This window comes from Mugil cephalus, chromosome 16 (genome assembly GCF_022458985.1).
Source record: "Mugil cephalus isolate CIBA_MC_2020 chromosome 16, CIBA_Mcephalus_1.1, whole genome shotgun sequence".
NCBI classification, from domain to species: Eukaryota; Metazoa; Chordata; class Actinopteri; order Mugiliformes; family Mugilidae; genus Mugil; species Mugil cephalus.
The window spans coordinates 6,327,993-6,345,014 of NC_061785.1; the positions used below are offsets into that span (position 1 = coordinate 6,327,993).

At 41.1% G+C, this 17,022-nt stretch overlaps 1 protein-coding gene across 1 annotated transcript; it reads left to right on the forward strand.

Moving 5' to 3' along the window:
• Nucleotides 1-909: 909 nt before the first annotated feature.
• Nucleotides 910-16,829, forward strand: LOC125022242 (zinc finger CCHC domain-containing protein 24-like). The gene is made up of 4 exons (XM_047608724.1): nt 910-1,453; nt 2,737-2,937; nt 14,462-14,626; nt 15,708-16,829. Exons 1-4 carry the CDS (start codon nt 1,247-1,249, stop codon nt 15,819-15,821), a joined length of 687 nt encoding a protein of 228 aa, XP_047464680.1. The 5' UTR covers nt 910-1,246; the 3' UTR covers nt 15,822-16,829.
• Nucleotides 16,830-17,022: the final 193 nt, after the last annotated feature.

Genomic DNA, 17,022 nt, shown 5'->3' on the forward strand with positions numbered 1-17,022 from the left:
GTGTTTTCTCCACCAATCCCTTAGTTTAAAATGTCTGTCAAGTGCATCTGCACCCCTTCTTTGGATATATAAAATGATTATTTTATCTCCATTTGCTTTAAAACACTTTTATTAGTACTTTTAAACGGTAGTTTGTCAAGTGAAGCATTACTATCCTCTATAGCTTTAGTCTCATATTATCGTCCCAAAAAAGAAACATATAGATAGTTGAGTCTCTTTATAGCAATTAACCCTAGAGTCACTTGGTCATATAACTTCTAAAAATCACATCATAACTGAGATTATACTAGTATTTATCTTCGTGAATCTATACTTAATACTTTATTTATAGTTATGAGATAGTGGACAATGAAACACATGTCAGGTTAAACGTGCACTTTAAATCATTCTCAATACACACCAGTTTCTATTTTTTAAAGTTACTGGATTACTCTTACCATTCGCAACACAAACCACTAGATGGCAGCAGTCTAGTTGTGGTCAAGCCCTGAACTGAGGGCCAAGTCCCTTGAATTATTGGCCGTGTAGTCTAAATCAGCCTCATAATTTCCACGGTCAAACCTGATTGTCAGTGAAGGCATCCTTATTGACCTCTTAGGACAATGAAGTGTGGATTGTGTTATTTTATCATACTTTATTGTTGACTACTGTATAATCCAAAATTCCCCCATTGCAGCTCTGCTGACTGTTTCCATTGTAAGAATTTGCCTTCAGTGCAAATATTAACAAGTAAACACGTAACAATAGGAAAATCACAACAGAGATAGTAAAAAATATACCAACACAAAAAATAAATTTTTAATGTGAATTAGTTTATTTTTTGTAAGTTAAAAAAAAAAGAAAAGAAAGTGTGCCTCTTAGAAGATAATATCAGTTGTAATTAATAAAACTGTACAGTAAAGGTTCCTCGTAGCTGCTGCAACTATACTTACTTCATGCATGTTAAGAAAAAGTAAGATGCAAACTCTCCTCCTATTTGCCGTGACGCAACCCAGAGTCCTGGAACCGGAGCGCTGCTTCTCTTCTCCAACTGGCAACAGGCGTGTGCGCTTCAACCTCCCACTGTTCCCTCCCCCGTGACCGTTGTCCCGTTAGTGGGGTCCTCTAGGGCTCCCCAAGTAAAAGCAAGGATCACACCCAAACAGCCGGAGGCAGGGGGATGACTGAAAGAAGTTGGGTTATCCAGAAAACCCGGCGGTTCTGACGGTGCTGTTCCAAGAGGCACAGCTCTACCAAAACGAACACTATGATGTCCGCTATAGAGGCTGGTGTGTACCAACCTGCACAGCTGCTCAGCTGGGTCTATATGTCCTTGCAGGACACACAGAGCAGCGCCTTTGAAGGCTTCAAAGGCGACTCGGAAACTTCCCCTCAGGACACCATCAACTCCAAGCGTAGCGCAGCTGATCTCAGCTCCAACTATCTCAACAACTTCTTCCATCTCGGCAGTGAGGTAGAGTGCATGTGATTTTACGCACGTAACATCACGATACTATTAATGAATTACACTTTGCATGGCAGCTTGGCAGTTCACAATATCAAAGAAACTTTATGTCGTTTGGCAAACTCTCTCTCCTAAAACGAATCGTCAGTGTTAAACTCACATATTTCACCCCGAGTTATTTTGGTTGCCCATACAGTAAACCTCACCTGCATGCCTTCATTGGGTCGCACTGTGGTGAGTGGGTAGTATATGAATATGTGTTTTGTACCCTGGTATAGTGCCTGAGTGTGCGCAGACTGTTCTGGTGTCAGTGTGCAGCTGGAGGAGGAACGGCAGGTTGAGAAAGACCTCTCATAAGCTTTTAAATATGTTAGAGTTCACCCTGGCTGGCCCCTGCATGGTCAAGGGAGTATGCACTGTTAACTTAGTGTGGTTTTGGTGTTGCTTAATTTGATACTGACCCAGAAGAACTGGAAAGGAAAAAGTATTTGTGCACGTAAGCACGCTTTTTCATTTTAAAAATTAGGCAATCTGTTGACGTACAGCAGTATCACACATGAATGATGTGTCATACGATGATATGATGTGTCGTAAAGAAAAATCCCCCTCTGCAACAAGCATCTGATCACAATTCGTTTCTTGTGATGCCTCCGGGGTAAGCACACAGTGTCTTCAGGCTGCTCGTCTTGCTTGCCCTGCGGTGCCATAGCACCCGTCTCCTCCAGAAGCACAATGATGCTGATTATGTGGTGCCAGCAGGACCGGTTGGAAGAATGCAACGACAAAGGCATTTTGTTCTGTCGAGGAAATGGACACTATTGGTTTCACACAGTGAAGACCGCACATCTGCGGGAATCAAATACCACTGGCCACTGTCAGAGGGACAAACAGGAGAATCAATCAGGGTGATGGACTGACGCTCCATGTGAAATGCTCCTTCATTGTAGTCACAACAGTAACCTTCTGTGGTGCTGTACAATGAGAGATATGCTTTTGTAGGGATGAAAATAATAGTTGAGTCATTTATGTATGAGGCGAAAACACGAAACTTTTTCTACTGCTACAAAAAATATGCACTTTCTCTTTTTTAATCTTAGTGGAAACTGAACCTTTCTAGGTTTTGGTCACAGCGGACAATTGAGGACATCACATTGGCCATTTTTCATCTCAAAGTCTGAAACTTTCAATGAAAAATAATGGTTAGCTGCAGCCCTACGTTCGTGCAAGATGGTCTTTGCTGTGTCTTTCTCCCGCAATGTTCCATTACCAGTGATTTATATTTCCTCTGACAGGACTTGAACAACAATTTCTACAAGCGGTCCTCACCCTACGGATCCTTCAACAACATTGTGGACGGCCTGAGCTCACTGGCGGACCATTTCTCCGACCTCTCTCTCTCACCGGAGTCACGCAAGCCCAGCAAAAGGCCGCCTCCCAACTACCTGTGCCACCTTTGCTTCAACAAAGGACACTACATCAGAGACTGCCCTCAGGTGAGCCAATCAGCAACGCTGCGCACCAGTCACAAAAAAGATCCACAACAGTGTAAACTGAAACAGCTGTAGAATATGTTGGCTATTTGAGCTGTCCATCAAGTGTAGGAAACTTTTTAAAGAACAAATGAGAAGCTGTCTTTAAAAAAAAGAGGAATTTGTAAAGCGAATAAGGTGATTGATTTGCTAAGATTTATCATAAAAACCACATGTGTTCTCACATTTTAGGCATTTAACTGAGGTTTTATTAAGCTGAACTCAAACTTTAAATTTCAGGCTAGAATATTATGTTTGTATAAAGTTTTTTTTCCAGTATGAAATAGATTCCTCAGCACATATTTGAATTAGATGTACCACCGCAGGCTGGTAATGAGCAGCAGATGCCAGATTGGATCATGGAGCTAGCCTTAATGAAAGATGATAGGTCTCTCTGGGGAACTAGGCACGACCTCTACTCCAAACATGAAAGAAATATTACCAGTGCTTCATGTGCAGCTGTGGTTCCCCGTTGATCATGTTCAGAGGGAAATGCCTGACATTTGTTAGGTGTAATGGAAATAATTAAATGACTGATGGGCAGGATGTGTCAGAGAAGAGAGGTATAGCAGAGTGTAGGAATTCAAACTGTGGGGGGATTTTTACCGGTCAGTCAATGTAAAGGTTCTTCATGCTGCAAAACTGCAACATTCATACATAATGTCAAAGATTATAAAGCCATTTCATTAGTCACTTTAAAGTCTTTCTGAAGTTGCAAGAAAGTATATGTTTAGAAATTCAACCCAAGAGTGTCAGACTTCATCAAAAACATGGGTAGTTGTGGATGCAAGAGCTCAAGAGATCATCACCCCTATTCTGTTAGCAGCAGCCACATCTGATTTCTTTTCTATGAGAAGATTGGTACAAATCTTACATTTGGACTGTGCATAATGTAGCTGGAGCCAGCAGCAGTTAACTTACCTTAGTATAAAGTCTGGAATGAGAAGAGAGTCAATCCAGCTCGATCCAAAGATACACAGCAATAGTTGGTTTTGCACTTAAATTCTTGCAAGGATTAAATAAATTATCTATAATTTCTAAGCTTTGCTACCTTTGGATCGAGCCTTGCTTGCTTTTTCCCATTTTGTCGTGCTAAGCTAAAGCTGCCGGCTCTACTTAGTATATTTATTCTGGAAGTAAGAATGATATGAAACTTTTGATCTCGGCAGAACAGCAAATAAGCGATCTTCCCCAGACCTTCATTTCACTTGAGAACATTGAGTAGCCTTTTCCTCCCTTCTTTTCTACATTTCCTGTGTTCTCGCCCCTGAAAGCTCTTCACCTCCATCACTGGCGGAGCAGAGGAGATCAGGGCAGCTCAGCATAGAACACAGAGCGTGTAGGAATCTAAGGAATGTGGACAAAATATTCTCCCGTGAGCTTATAGCTCTTAACGCTTTCACATCTGAGCGCACCTGGCAACTGCTGCAGAAAAGTCAGGCGTGGCTTTTGCATCATTAGTTTCAGAAAATAATTCTCGACGGAAAACGCACAAAAGACGTTCTCAAGCACATGGGAAACCGGCTCGCTGACACAATTGCCATTCAAAATAGCTACAACTGGCCAAGACAAGGACTCTGAAGGTGTCCTGTGGTGTCTGGCAAGACATTTGCAGTATTTCCTTTAAAGCTTACATGTTGTGAGTGGTGTCAGTACATCTTCCAAAACTCTGTGGTGGACATTTAAGACTTTGTCCTTCCCCAGGCCACTGCTTGAAGGTACTTATTAGTGTGTTAGTACGTTCCTGAACGATTCGGGAAGGAGACCCTTTCAGGAACCGTAGACTCTGTTCACTTCTACACAGATCAAAAAGAAAAGAAATCTCAGTCTGATCCTGGACTGGGAACAACATAACATTAACCATCCTGTGACAATATAATGTTCTGCAAGGAAGCTTTTTGACCTAGCATTCATGTGGATGTTATTTAGAAATGTACCACCCACCTTGACCAGACCAGGCACCTCTACCCCATAGTAATGACACTCCTTGATGGCAGCAGCCTGACATAGTCACACACACAATAGGACCCAAAGACCACCACTAACCACAGGACACCCTCAGAACGGACTGTTTTGGAGACGCAGGGGGACCTACACAATACTAGGAAGGTAGTCATAATGTTGGTTGTATAACCATGATTGGAGTATAACCATACCAAAGACAGCACATGGTTTCCACTTGTGATGCAAGTCACAAGTGGAAATTATAAAGGCTCAAAGTAATGCATCGCAAAATGAATTAGCTGAATGCTGCTTCTTATGGAGACCTTATTACCAGAAACAAGTTCGTTCGGAGGCTGTCATAGGCGATTGGTTTTCTGTGAAGCTGCAGCGGACTGGAATCAAAGAATGTCACAGCTCAGAAAGATGAGAGAAGAAGCTCACAGGAAGCAGGGGCCTTTAACAGCCTTTTTCTCTGAGTGGAAAGGGGCCCGGAGGAGTCAGATTTTCTGATAAAGAAAGAAACACACGATACCCCAGTAGAGCCCTGACATGATGGAAAATAGTAAATCAGGAAACGTGCCAGTCCATGCATTTGGATGTCGGTCTTACATAAAGATAAACTATCCACAGTGTTCTCGGCGTGTCAGAGAGTCGGGTTATTAGAGGTCAGTGGAATATTATAAAATAGCTATGATCCTTTGTAGACACTCCCTTTAAAAATGTGCAAAGTCTGGAAACCATTTATGCGCCTGGATCTTTTTAGAAAGATGATGTCAGACCTTCATCATGTGTTGCTAATGTTTCAGACCCAAAGCGACGATGGCTATGAGCTGTCACCACGACAAAAGATCTCTTCAGCTGAAGCCGAGATGAACGTCCTTCTGAAGCTGTAGCAAATGAACAAACTGCTTTTTGTTCTTGTTGGCTGGAATCTGAGGCATTTTTACACAGACAAGACAGCTCAAATTCATACTCATGGTACACATTTAATGCTGGGTAACAGAAAAGTGATTATTTTGGATTGAATGAGAGCGTAAGGCTGAAAAACTTTGCACTTTTTCAAATATGTTGCAAGTTTAACTCCTTTCGCCTCTTAACCCCAACTCTTTGAGGACCCTTTGCCAATTAAGTAGCTGACCCCGGTAACTGTACAGAGAATACACAAGTGCTGACAGTAAATGGGTGTATGGTAGGAAGGGCTTGGGATAAATAAGGAGAGCATTGTTTCTGCAGAAGGCCTGAGGAACCGAGGGTCAGGAAGTCAGCCTGCATTGTTCGAACAGCTCCGCTTGGCTGGAGTCATCTCTGTCTCTCTCTCTCTCTCAGCTTCTCTATCTGTGCAGAGAAGCCGCTGTTAGTCTTTAAAGGGCCAATGAGTAGTTGTCCAGAGATGACTGCAGCCACAGCATGTTTTTGGAAACGCTTGGTTGTACAGGAAGTGGGTGTATGTCTTTACAGTTACAGTTTAATCAGGTCTGAATGGAGGGGAAAAGTCTGCTTTGATGATTACTTTGGACAAGGTAAACTTGGGATGGTGGCGGGGATTCACGGAAGAATTCCTCAATTTCACTTTGGTCTTTAAAAGTAAACATTAGTATTTTTAGATTTACGTTGATCAACAGACATTCGGTCCGTGGTTTAATACCATTTATTTGTTATTATTATTAAAGTGAAAGACTGGCATTTAATCAAGAAATAGTCTTGAGGTACCAAACCCTGCCCCGAAATTTAGATTTGTTATTTTTACACATTTTGTATAAATTCAACGGACATGAAGTAAACTGTTAATTATGAGCTTCTGAAGTATTGCTAGGTTGTGAAGACAGGTCAGCTGTTTCCTCCATTTTTAAAACTTTCAGACTTAGTTAGCGTGCTAGCCGGCTGTTAGCGGGTTGCTAGCTGTAGCTTCATGTTTTGCATAGATACATGAAAGGCATGTTGACTTTGACTTTAACTTTGAGACAGTTCAGAAACAAGCACTCAGTAGTCATTTCCTTTAATATAGGGTGACCAGACGTCACTGATTTGGATGACTTGTCCCCCGGCTAAAGCTATCACCCCAGATTTTAGCTCTAGTTTTTTTTATTATTGTTATTATTAATATCTCTGAGCTGTAAATGTCCTAGGATTTAATTTCAGAAATTACACCTTACTGTAATGTTTCCAACCTACCAATGTTGACATTTTAAGCTATTGTCGTTTGTGAGCATTTGTAGCCAGAAATATGGCTTTTAGCCACATAAATATCTAATGTTAGCAAAAGAAAATAGAAATCTATCATTGGCAGAATTAGCGCACCATTAAAGCTAGAAAATATCTCCCAAAAGACCAAGCATTGAGCATAAAATAATTGTGCATTTCTGCAAAACTTTGCAGGTCAGAAAAACAAAAAACAAAAAAAAACTAAATGCAGTTGCAGTTGTAAATGTTCTTTGAGCTCAACATTTTTGGAAATATGCTGTGGTTAAGAAGATAAATGCCACTCACATAAACATGACGATACATCAACACTATCTTAGTGGTTAACACCTTGCTTGCTCATGGAAGTGTTGAGTCAACACTGACGGACTACTGCTGAATCAATGCTTTCCTAATGATATTCACTGGAGTCGCTAGAAATTAATTTGTGTGGTTGATGTTTGATCTCACAGTTTAGAAGTTTTTTTTTTTTTTTACTTAGTGCCATGTGCGTTGTTTTGGATCGAACACCGTACTTCCACTCAGGTGGAATATTTCACAGCCCAGCGTGTAACTGGAGAATCTCATGCAACACTGCATGATCACTGTCGCTCTGGTCCTTTTGTTTTTACTGCTGATAAGTGTCTTATCTGTCGACATTATGTTGCCTGTTGCCTTTGGCTGAAACATCTGCAGAGGAGGACGAGCAAGATAGAGGAAACCCTGGAATGTGGAGCAGAAAGACTCCCTCTGATAAGCAGCGTCTGTCATCTGCCCAGCGCTAATGAACATACAGAAAAGAACGCTGCAGGGCTTTTGTTAAGTTGCATGTTTTTAAAATATGTAATCACTTTTAGTTTTCCTGGAGGAATCGGGTATTTTCGGTTACAGATTTTCCAGGCTTCTATGACACATGAGGGGAGGAAAAATTGCTAGCTTTAGCAAACAGCCTTAGTTGTATGTTACTGGGAATATTTTGCAGTTGCAATTCTTGTTTGTCTGCCAGCCCACCTGCCGCTGTCATTCACTCTTTGTGAAACACAACACCAGTTTACAGCTGTTTATGAGGTCAGCTCCAGCTTAGGGCTCAGTCGGTCTCTGGATCGAGCAGACTTCTCATTGATAAATTATTCTCCTCCTATGAAAGCGGCACCGTGTGACGAATAGATGTGAAAACAAAAGTATAATGTCTGTGACCCCTTCTGCTGGTTTATAGGATCTGCATGCGCTGGTCTGTGGGCGTGATGGATTGGAAATCTGAAAAAGCCATGTAAGAAAATACGAAAACAATCATCTGCTCTTTGGCCTCCACTTGTTTGTCTCTAATCACATTTATTTTGGATTTAGCTGGAAAAGTAGTCGGTATTTCAGATGTGAAAGATTTGCAGAGAGGCTGCAAAGAAGAATCGCAGCTTTGTGCTGTATCTGCGTGAAGGAGTCATTTGATATGTGGATGGAGCATTTGGCCCTGATTTGTCCTGGAATAGAGGAAGCAGCATTGTGTAAGACATAGCTTCCAGTGGCCTGGGAGCATCTCACATTTTGTTTCTTTAAAAAAATCCCAGCTCTGCGGTTTGTGTTTATCACTGTGGCGAAGCCAGTGGAGGAGCTCCATCTACACTTAAACAGGACAGAAATGCTGAGTTTAGCACTTGTGCCGCAGCGAGAGCAGTCGCGTGACAACAAAATAGCAGTTCATCCAGAGAAACTGTGTTTTAAAGTCATTATCTAAACAACAGCAATACTTCAGACCAGGATGCAGAGATATGAAATATTTTAAGGGAGGACATTTTTGTATGTTGCAGCACTAGGGTGTATGTTCAGAAACAATTTACTTCATAAAACAATGTTATTATTTCCAGAACTTGTTCAATTATACTTTTTGAAAACAGCTGTGAACAAACTTGTACTTGTACGCTGTGATTCATTTCAGAAACCCGAAACCTGACTTTAAATGAGCAGATGCTTATTAAATTCAAACCCAATCACTCTAATGTGTTCAAGTAGCTTGTTTTCCCCAAATAAACACTCCAAAAAGCAAATGAGTCATTTTTACAGTGATATAAAATAGAAAAAAAAGCTACTCATTTAACTCCTCCCTGGTTGCAGTAACAAGTTCCTTCTAAACAAATCGAACGATCTCCGTCTCCCTTTAAGGAACATGTGTTGTTTTTAAACCCCGCTGGATATAATTGAGTTCACGAGATAATGCAAACTCACTTAAGTCGCCGTCAGAGTCTTTAAAACACGGGGGAGCTGTTGCTGAGGATTTCAGTCCAGGCATTAATGTGTTGTTTTGCTTTGTTAACAGATGGACTTCTCCGCGAGGCCTGATACAAATTAAACCCGGAGAGGGGGAGAGCTGTGGGTTTGTTAGTGTGGAGTAATTGACCACATGCTATCCAGTGGGTTTTGGTGTTACTGTGTTCTCCACTGTGAATGTCTCATGGGGGGCATTGGAGCCAGGGCGGAGAGAGTGAATGCAGGAGAGAGAAAGGAGGGCTGGGGGGGTGAGGATTTGGAGTAGTCCATTGTTTATCCTGATGGTTTCCAGATGATGGCAGAGGGAGGCAGCCACCTCCTGGGCCTCACTCACCAGGCTACAAGGATCTGGGCCAAGCTTATCTGCTGCCTACAGCTTTTACTTTACGTCGCTCTGTGCTCTCCGGGTCTAAATCTAATTATAAAACCTAAGTAACAAGAACAGAATGGGCTAGGTGCAGGTTGCAAGGTTGCACCTAATAATATGGTTTTGAAATCTATTCGTCTTAAAACAAAACACGTTCTCTTAGTTTCAATCTGCAGAGATCTTGAGTTAAACACAAATGACAAGTGGCACCAATCAGCAGTCACTCAGTACTAGGTACAATATTATTATCAGTATTAGGTTCAGTAGAGGGTATGTAATGACGCCACTACCGCCTGGGGCCACGCCCACTGAATGGCAAAAACATAGCAGTAAATACACCAAGACCGTGGAAAATGTGGATTATCAAAAGACAATTAGATTCGCCAATGATCCATACGAACTAGCAAATAACAAACATTGACATGTGGTCAGAATTATATGGACCTGATTCCAGAGGCGGAAAATACTTTACTTATACCATTTTGGTACTTTATACAACACAGCTCCAATTGGAAAAGTGGATTAGTCTCAGTTTCAGTTAGTTTTAGTTAATTTCAATTATAATAAATGTAGCTACATAAGAGATGCTAACGCTAAGAGCTTTACTGAGAAGTAACGTTAGCCAAACAATGCTGACGTTAAAAGGATGAAAAAGAGTGATCACAAATATTCAGTTTGTTGTTTTATTGTTAATTATTGCTGAAATGGTTCCTCTCGGCCGTAACTACACCGTAACATCAACAGCGACATCTCACAGCCCTCCAGAGCGTACTTTAAGAAAAATATTCCCCTCCACAGTGGTTCCACTGTAAAATACAGTACAGTCGATCGCACAACAGCTCTTCACCTTTTTTTTTCTTAAAATTAATTATACAATTTCAAGAAGTAAGACAAATTCAGACAGTATTAAAACCTGTGATTCAAACTAATGCTGCTAATCTCTCAGTGGCCGTAACCATGGAGACTTCGCTTGCTGCCCTGCACTAAAGCCCACATCATGAAAGTTTGGTTTATGTTGAAATGCAAGTGTATGAACATTTCGGAGGATGTAGCCGAATAAACTCTAAACTATAAGAAGTCATTTGTTTTCATAAGTGTACCGGTTTGGGTAAATTGCGCTTAAAAAAAAAAAACTTTCACTAATTCCAAAACATCATGGCTTTGTTTTCCCCAGCAAAGCATTGAGACAGACAGTCGATGCATCATTATTTTAGATGGATGGATGTTATGTTTGGGGATTACATTCATGGTTCCCAGGGGGTCCACTCTAATGATTTTAGCGATCCTCCGACATTTTCTCCTCATGTCATCACATTTGCACAGCTCTGCTCCCAAGCAAAACGCTGGGAAGCTGCATCAGAAAACAACGATTAGCAGTTTATTTAAACCTGGTATTTAATTGAAAATGACACAAAAGCAGAAAAAAAAGAGATTTTTTGTTTGCAACAAATGTTTACAATAGTTTACAAGTCGGAAATACAAGATTACGACCAGGCTGTTTTACTGAGGTGGCATGTTGTTGTTGCATGGTTTTGCTCAAAAGGCTGATGTGAGAACATGTTGCTTCAAAACCCGTATATACATCTTTAAAGGACTCCTGTCTTGATCTGTTTAACTGTGCAGGATGCAGTGTCTCCACGTTTCCTTAACCCCACTTTAAACAACCTCAGATTGAGATTAAACCACAGCATTTCAGGATCTATGTACTTGCTTTCTAGTTTTTGCATGGTGGGGTTTTAACTTTGTGTGTGTGAATGCGGTGACTTACTGCGTTCAGTCCATGCTGTGATCTCCACAGAGCATCGTGCCTGCTTTTAATGCAGAGCTGCCTTGAGGGCCTGAAGATCACAGCGATGCAGTCCAGGTCTTTGGTTTGTCTCTGGCATACACAGATGTCTGCGGTTTTGTCTGAATCTTTTAATTTTTTTGAACACGTTACTGGAATCAAATTTAAAATTAACGTATATATTATCAAGAGGCAAAAACAAATCTCAGTTTTAACACTTGATATGTTTTGAAATAAAAGAGTTAAAAGAGTTCATGATTTTAACCAGTCTTATGCTAATGATTCAATACCTGAACACATGACTTTTAACAATAAACGTTGTTGTGAGTGAAAAATAAGGTGGTATGCGGAGGAAATTGTTTGGACACGTGTTCTGGGATAAACAATGAATAATGTCCAGTGTGTTCCAAATTTTTTCTTGATTCTTGAAATCTCTTTATTTTCAGTCATAAAAGATAAGTTCAAACCTTTACAGCACTGTGCAAATCAATGTATTTCACTCCAGCTCCCTTTGGACACCGTCAAAAAAACCCTCTTTGCTTTCCCCCCACAAACACACACCTCCTTTCCCCCAACTAATGCCTAGCTATGGACCCCTTCACAGTTTGTAAACAGTAAGAGGGGCGGAGCTTAGCTGGAGGCAAAACATCTCAAACACTGTAGCCTGTAAACGCCGGTTAGCATAATTCAACGGACTGTTTTGGCAAAAATGGACGAGGACAACGCATATGTTACTTTCACTCACTGGATTGACAGTTTGACCAAAGGAGGACACAGTAGAGGACAAAGTCTGGTCTGTCTTTATCAAGTGAAGCCTCTCCAACAAAGTTATTAAAAGAAGTAAGTGGAACCACTGTGGAGGGTAATTTAGTAAATGATTGGAACCTCTGAAACATACAACTAACGTTGAGTTAGCTCGCAGTTAGCATTAGCGTGTATCAAAAATCCTCCAAATAATGATTAACTAAACGTTATTTCAGTCACAATTTAGTCTCAATTTATCCAGGCTGAAAATGATTATGTATTAGATATTAATCCTACCTGATATGAAGTGTGCGCTGCAAACAGAAAGTTGTTGTTGATCGTCTCACTCCGGTCCTTTCTTTTAATCACGTTCAACCAAACTCGTCTACGACTGGAAGTGACTGGTATATGATTACAAGTTAGTGTTTTTGCTTTTTTGGTTTTGGCACCAAAAATACAGCATGATGATACTTTCTCGTTTGACAGTGACAGTGTTCGCCTCAAGCTTCCCTTTGTTAAGGGAACAGTGTGCTGCTAACAGTAGCTAACAGTGTGATGTTATTGTGACGTATTGTGACGTAAGCCATAAACGGTGCTCCCCCTAAGTAAAACCCCGGAACTGCATGCAAATACATGAACACAGTTCATTAAATTATAGATAACTAAAATATATATATAATAATGGCTCCCACGGTACTAAAAAATGCACGGTGGTAGTGTACGGGGTGAAAATAATAGCCATTTCAGCATTTGGCTCAAAGAACTACGTGGCTTGGCTGCAGTAGTGTCTTAACACAAAATATCTCAGGTTGCATGTCACTCATCATGGTTTTAGATGCGATAATATGTTTCTGCTCATGTTTGATTGCTCTGACCGATTGGAAAAAATATTCTTATGGAGAGAAAAATGTTGGCATATCGTTTGACATTCCCACGGTGTGTCCCACATACAGATGGGCCGATGATGGATTTGCGCTTTCTTTTTTTTTACTGCTCACACTCAAACTTTCCACCGTTCCCACAGGCTGTCCGTTCACCGTCAGGTCAAAAGTGTGATTGTCATTTGCCGGCTGTCACGGCTCTGATGGCACCGGTGGAAACTCCACTGCGCCCCGTGCCCTTCTCTGCCCCGTTGGGCTCCAGACTTTTGAGCCGTTTGTTTTGCTTGCTCTGAGGAGTTAAAGCTGTTTCCGCCCTCAGGAAGGCGATGATCTGTCTGCTCTCCCCATAGGCGCTGGACAAAGAAGCTGCCATCACTGGTGACCTCCCACAGTGCCTCACGGTGGCTAAGTGACGCTAACACAGGCCTCAAACTGCTTCGCGATAGTCTCGAACTTCTCTGTCGGAATCTCAAACATGCTTTGTTACACAGATGTAGCTCTGGAAGTGAATAAAATGATCTGTTAGCAGTTTGGAAGCTGACATATGTTCCTCCTATGGAATCAAAACAAGGTTTGATGGGGACTACTCTGGTGGTGAAGGGGGATTCGGTCTTAACATGCCCTACTTTTCAAGGTGTTTCTAATTTAAACCTGTTTTGTTGAGATGATTTTTCTCTATGTGTGTGTGTGTGTGTGTGTGTGTGTGTGTGATGGGTTTAGGATTTTTGTCATGTTACACTAGTGCAGAGTTCATCTGGGTTTTATTTCCTCCCTGCTAAGATCTTTGTGTCCTGATTGGTGGGCTGGGGCCAGCTGGGAGGGATGACAGAGAGCCTGAGGTATTTGTCCTGTAGCAGCGAGGCCTCCCCCCCTCACCCCAAGCCCCCACCACCACCACCCCACAAGCCGGGGCCTCCTTTATGGTCCCCCGGGAACACAGCTGGAGTGAGGGGGTTCATTTATAACGGGAAAGCTGAGACTCCTTCTTTTCTAACAAATGAAGAGTTGCCATATATTCTAAAATCCTTAAGATAACATTACACAGTTTGCTCCAAGAGTCTTCTACACCATCCCTCTACAACTACTTTAGATAAGAGAGGTTATTTGTGCCCCATCCCTGAGACGTAACTACCCCATAAACTCGACTCTTCTGACCACCAACTGGGCTGCTATCACTTCCCGTTCTAATCAGCTTTGAATCGGCCGCCATTCAAAGAAACCAAATAGGTCAGCCGGTCTCCTCCAGGTTAAAAGTGGTGAAAGGTAAAAAGCCAAAACGAGGTGTCAGCGTCTTAACCATCACTCTTGCTATGAATTTCTGCCCAGGCTCGACCGAAAGGTGAAGGCCTGACCCCGTATCAGGGAAAGAAGAGGTGTTTCGGTGAATATAAATGCCCCAAATGCAAGAGGAAGTGGATGAGCGGGAACTCCTGGGCCAACATGGGGCAAGAATGTATCAAGTGCCACATCAACGTGTATCCTCACAAGCAGGTAACAGCACACCGGAAACAAAACAAAACAAAAAAATGGTGGTCTCAGATCAGACCACAAGCTCATGGTTTTTAGGCTTTTCCTCATAGATGAACAATGCTTCGCTGCACACAACGGTGCAGTTAAATTATCCATGCATTGTGGCTACATCCATATTCACACACAGCGAATCCACGCACTTTTCTCATAAATTTTATCTTATCTGACGTCCTCTCATATTTAAATGCAGCCGGTTACAGATTCCTTGTGCGTGTAGCATATTTGCTGTTAGCCCACGAAATATGAAACCTAGTTGAAACATGCACACATCACCTCTGACTGTACCAGTCATTGTCCACAGCTGGAACTCTTAGGGTTCTGTGTACGTCTGTGGATTCAACAATAACTTAACATTTCAGTTAAAATGACATCTCTATTGAGCATGTGTTGACAGAAGTGTTGAATTCAGAATACTGCGCAGCCTTGATATACACCAAGGGGCGTCCGATTTTAGCTCAAGGAGGCCGGACCAGTCACATCGGAGCATAAGAACCTATAAATAACGACAAGTCCAGATGTTTCCCTTTGTTTTAGTGCAAACAAGGACAGGAACATTATAAAAAAGTACAGAACATTTTAGGAAAAAAAAGGAATATTTTAAGGACAATTGGTGAAATTTGCCGCATTGCTGCTGTCCATACTTTAGCTCTGGGTTCCAGGGTTGTGTTATGTCTGTTACTGCAACCAAGTGGATAAATTAGGAATTGGTACCAGTGTTATTAAAAAAATTACGTTGTCTTCCAATTCATCCTGCGGGACAAATTTTGGTCCTCCATCAGAAATAAATACATAAATATGACACTAAATGCAACAAAACAATACGTGTTTTATATATAAAAGGCTTGAATTAATTCATGAAATGTAACATTATTATTATTATTTTTTTTAATTATTTTGGCGGTTTTGGTCCTCCATACGTCTAAATGTAATTCTGGTGGAAACACACAGATCTTGAATGTACAGAGTCAAGAACGTAATCATCGCCATAAGCCGCTTAAAAACCTTAAAATCCTGTGATTAATTCTCATCTCCTTGCTTCCAGAGACCTCTGGAGAAACCGGACGGGCTGGATGTGTCCGACCAGAGCAAGGAGCATCCACAGCACCTGTGTGAAAAGTGCAAGGTCCTCGGCTACTACTGCCGCCGAGTGCAATAACACACTCTGCTCCTCCAAAGAGCTTTAAAAAAAAAAAAAAAAGAAAAAAGAAAAAAAAGGGACAGCTATATTTTAAATACTAAAAAAAAAAATACACAATAAGAAATAGTTACTGTACTGTAATGCATCTAATCATTTATTCTCATGAAACATCCTCTCTCGACACTGTGACTCTCAGTATAAGAGCCTCTCTGTGGGGTTAAACGCCTCTGAGTGGAGAACTTTTCCATCTCTGTAAGTTACTCAGTTATTAGTATGTGAATATTCATTTGAAGAATGAACCAAGTCTCTTACCAACTGTGAATTATTTGCTCTTTTGCTCCGCGTCCGTCTTCCCTCCAGCACGTCGGACAGGACAGCAAGGACTTTCCAGATGAAGATTCTATTTTACATGGTTGTATATTTCAGAAATAACTTAAATGTTTTGTTTTTTTCTGTATAAAATATGCAAAGTCTTGACTAAGAAGGTTATGCAGTATTAATGTGTACCTGCGTTATCACCAGTACAGGGCGGGTACATCGTTTTTTTAGAATATATTTTGTAAGCCATACTGTTTGCGTTCAATATTACACTTTGTGAAGGAAGGAATATATTAGACAACTAACATTTAATCTTTATATACGGTTTACTACAGTTTGTTGTGAAAGCAGCTGTTTATCATTCCAAAGGGTTTAGGTGTTGTAAACCCTTATAATATGGTATTTTTATATATATAAATATATATAACAGATTCACCAAAGTGCTTTTTTTATGGGTCACGATGCCTCATATGTGACATGAGACAAGAAAATAAATGAAAATCTGAATGTACTAAGGTTCATGGAGGATTAAGCAGAAGGTTGCCCGTTAATGTCGAAGGTATTTTCTTCACTGGATCATTTTCCGTAGGTCGGGAACGCCCTCAGACGTGTGAAATGCAAATTAACGTGCCTTTTATTTGAAATAACCAATGAGGTGAAGCCCCTTTCTCTTAAAATGTTTTTTTACATTAAAATGTATTTAAACAAGGTGGTGCTTATTTCGTGTTGGCAGTTTGCATGCGGGGGCTGGGGTGGCCACTTTTAAATTTCGTTTTTTAATTCACAACAGCCTCTCAGTATCTTCTCCGCTGCAGAACGACCCTGTTCAGAACATTTTCCACCTCTTTTTGGATGGACTTCAGCAAAAATACTCAAAAGTTGGGTCATTAGTCAAACCAGG

Excerpts from the sequence above, each read along its gene's own strand:
- LOC125022242 (XM_047608724.1), top strand. The coding sequence starts at position 1,247 with ATGATGTCCGCTATAGAGGCTGGTGTGTACCAACCTGCACAGCTGCTC. Across the intron at positions 2,938-14,461 it reads ACATCAGAGACTGCCCTCAG|GCTCGACCGAAAGGTGAAGG; the intron begins GTGAGCCAATCA and ends ATTTCTGCCCAG. Across the intron at positions 14,627-15,707 it reads ACGTGTATCCTCACAAGCAG|AGACCTCTGGAGAAACCGGA; the intron begins GTAACAGCACAC and ends CCTTGCTTCCAG.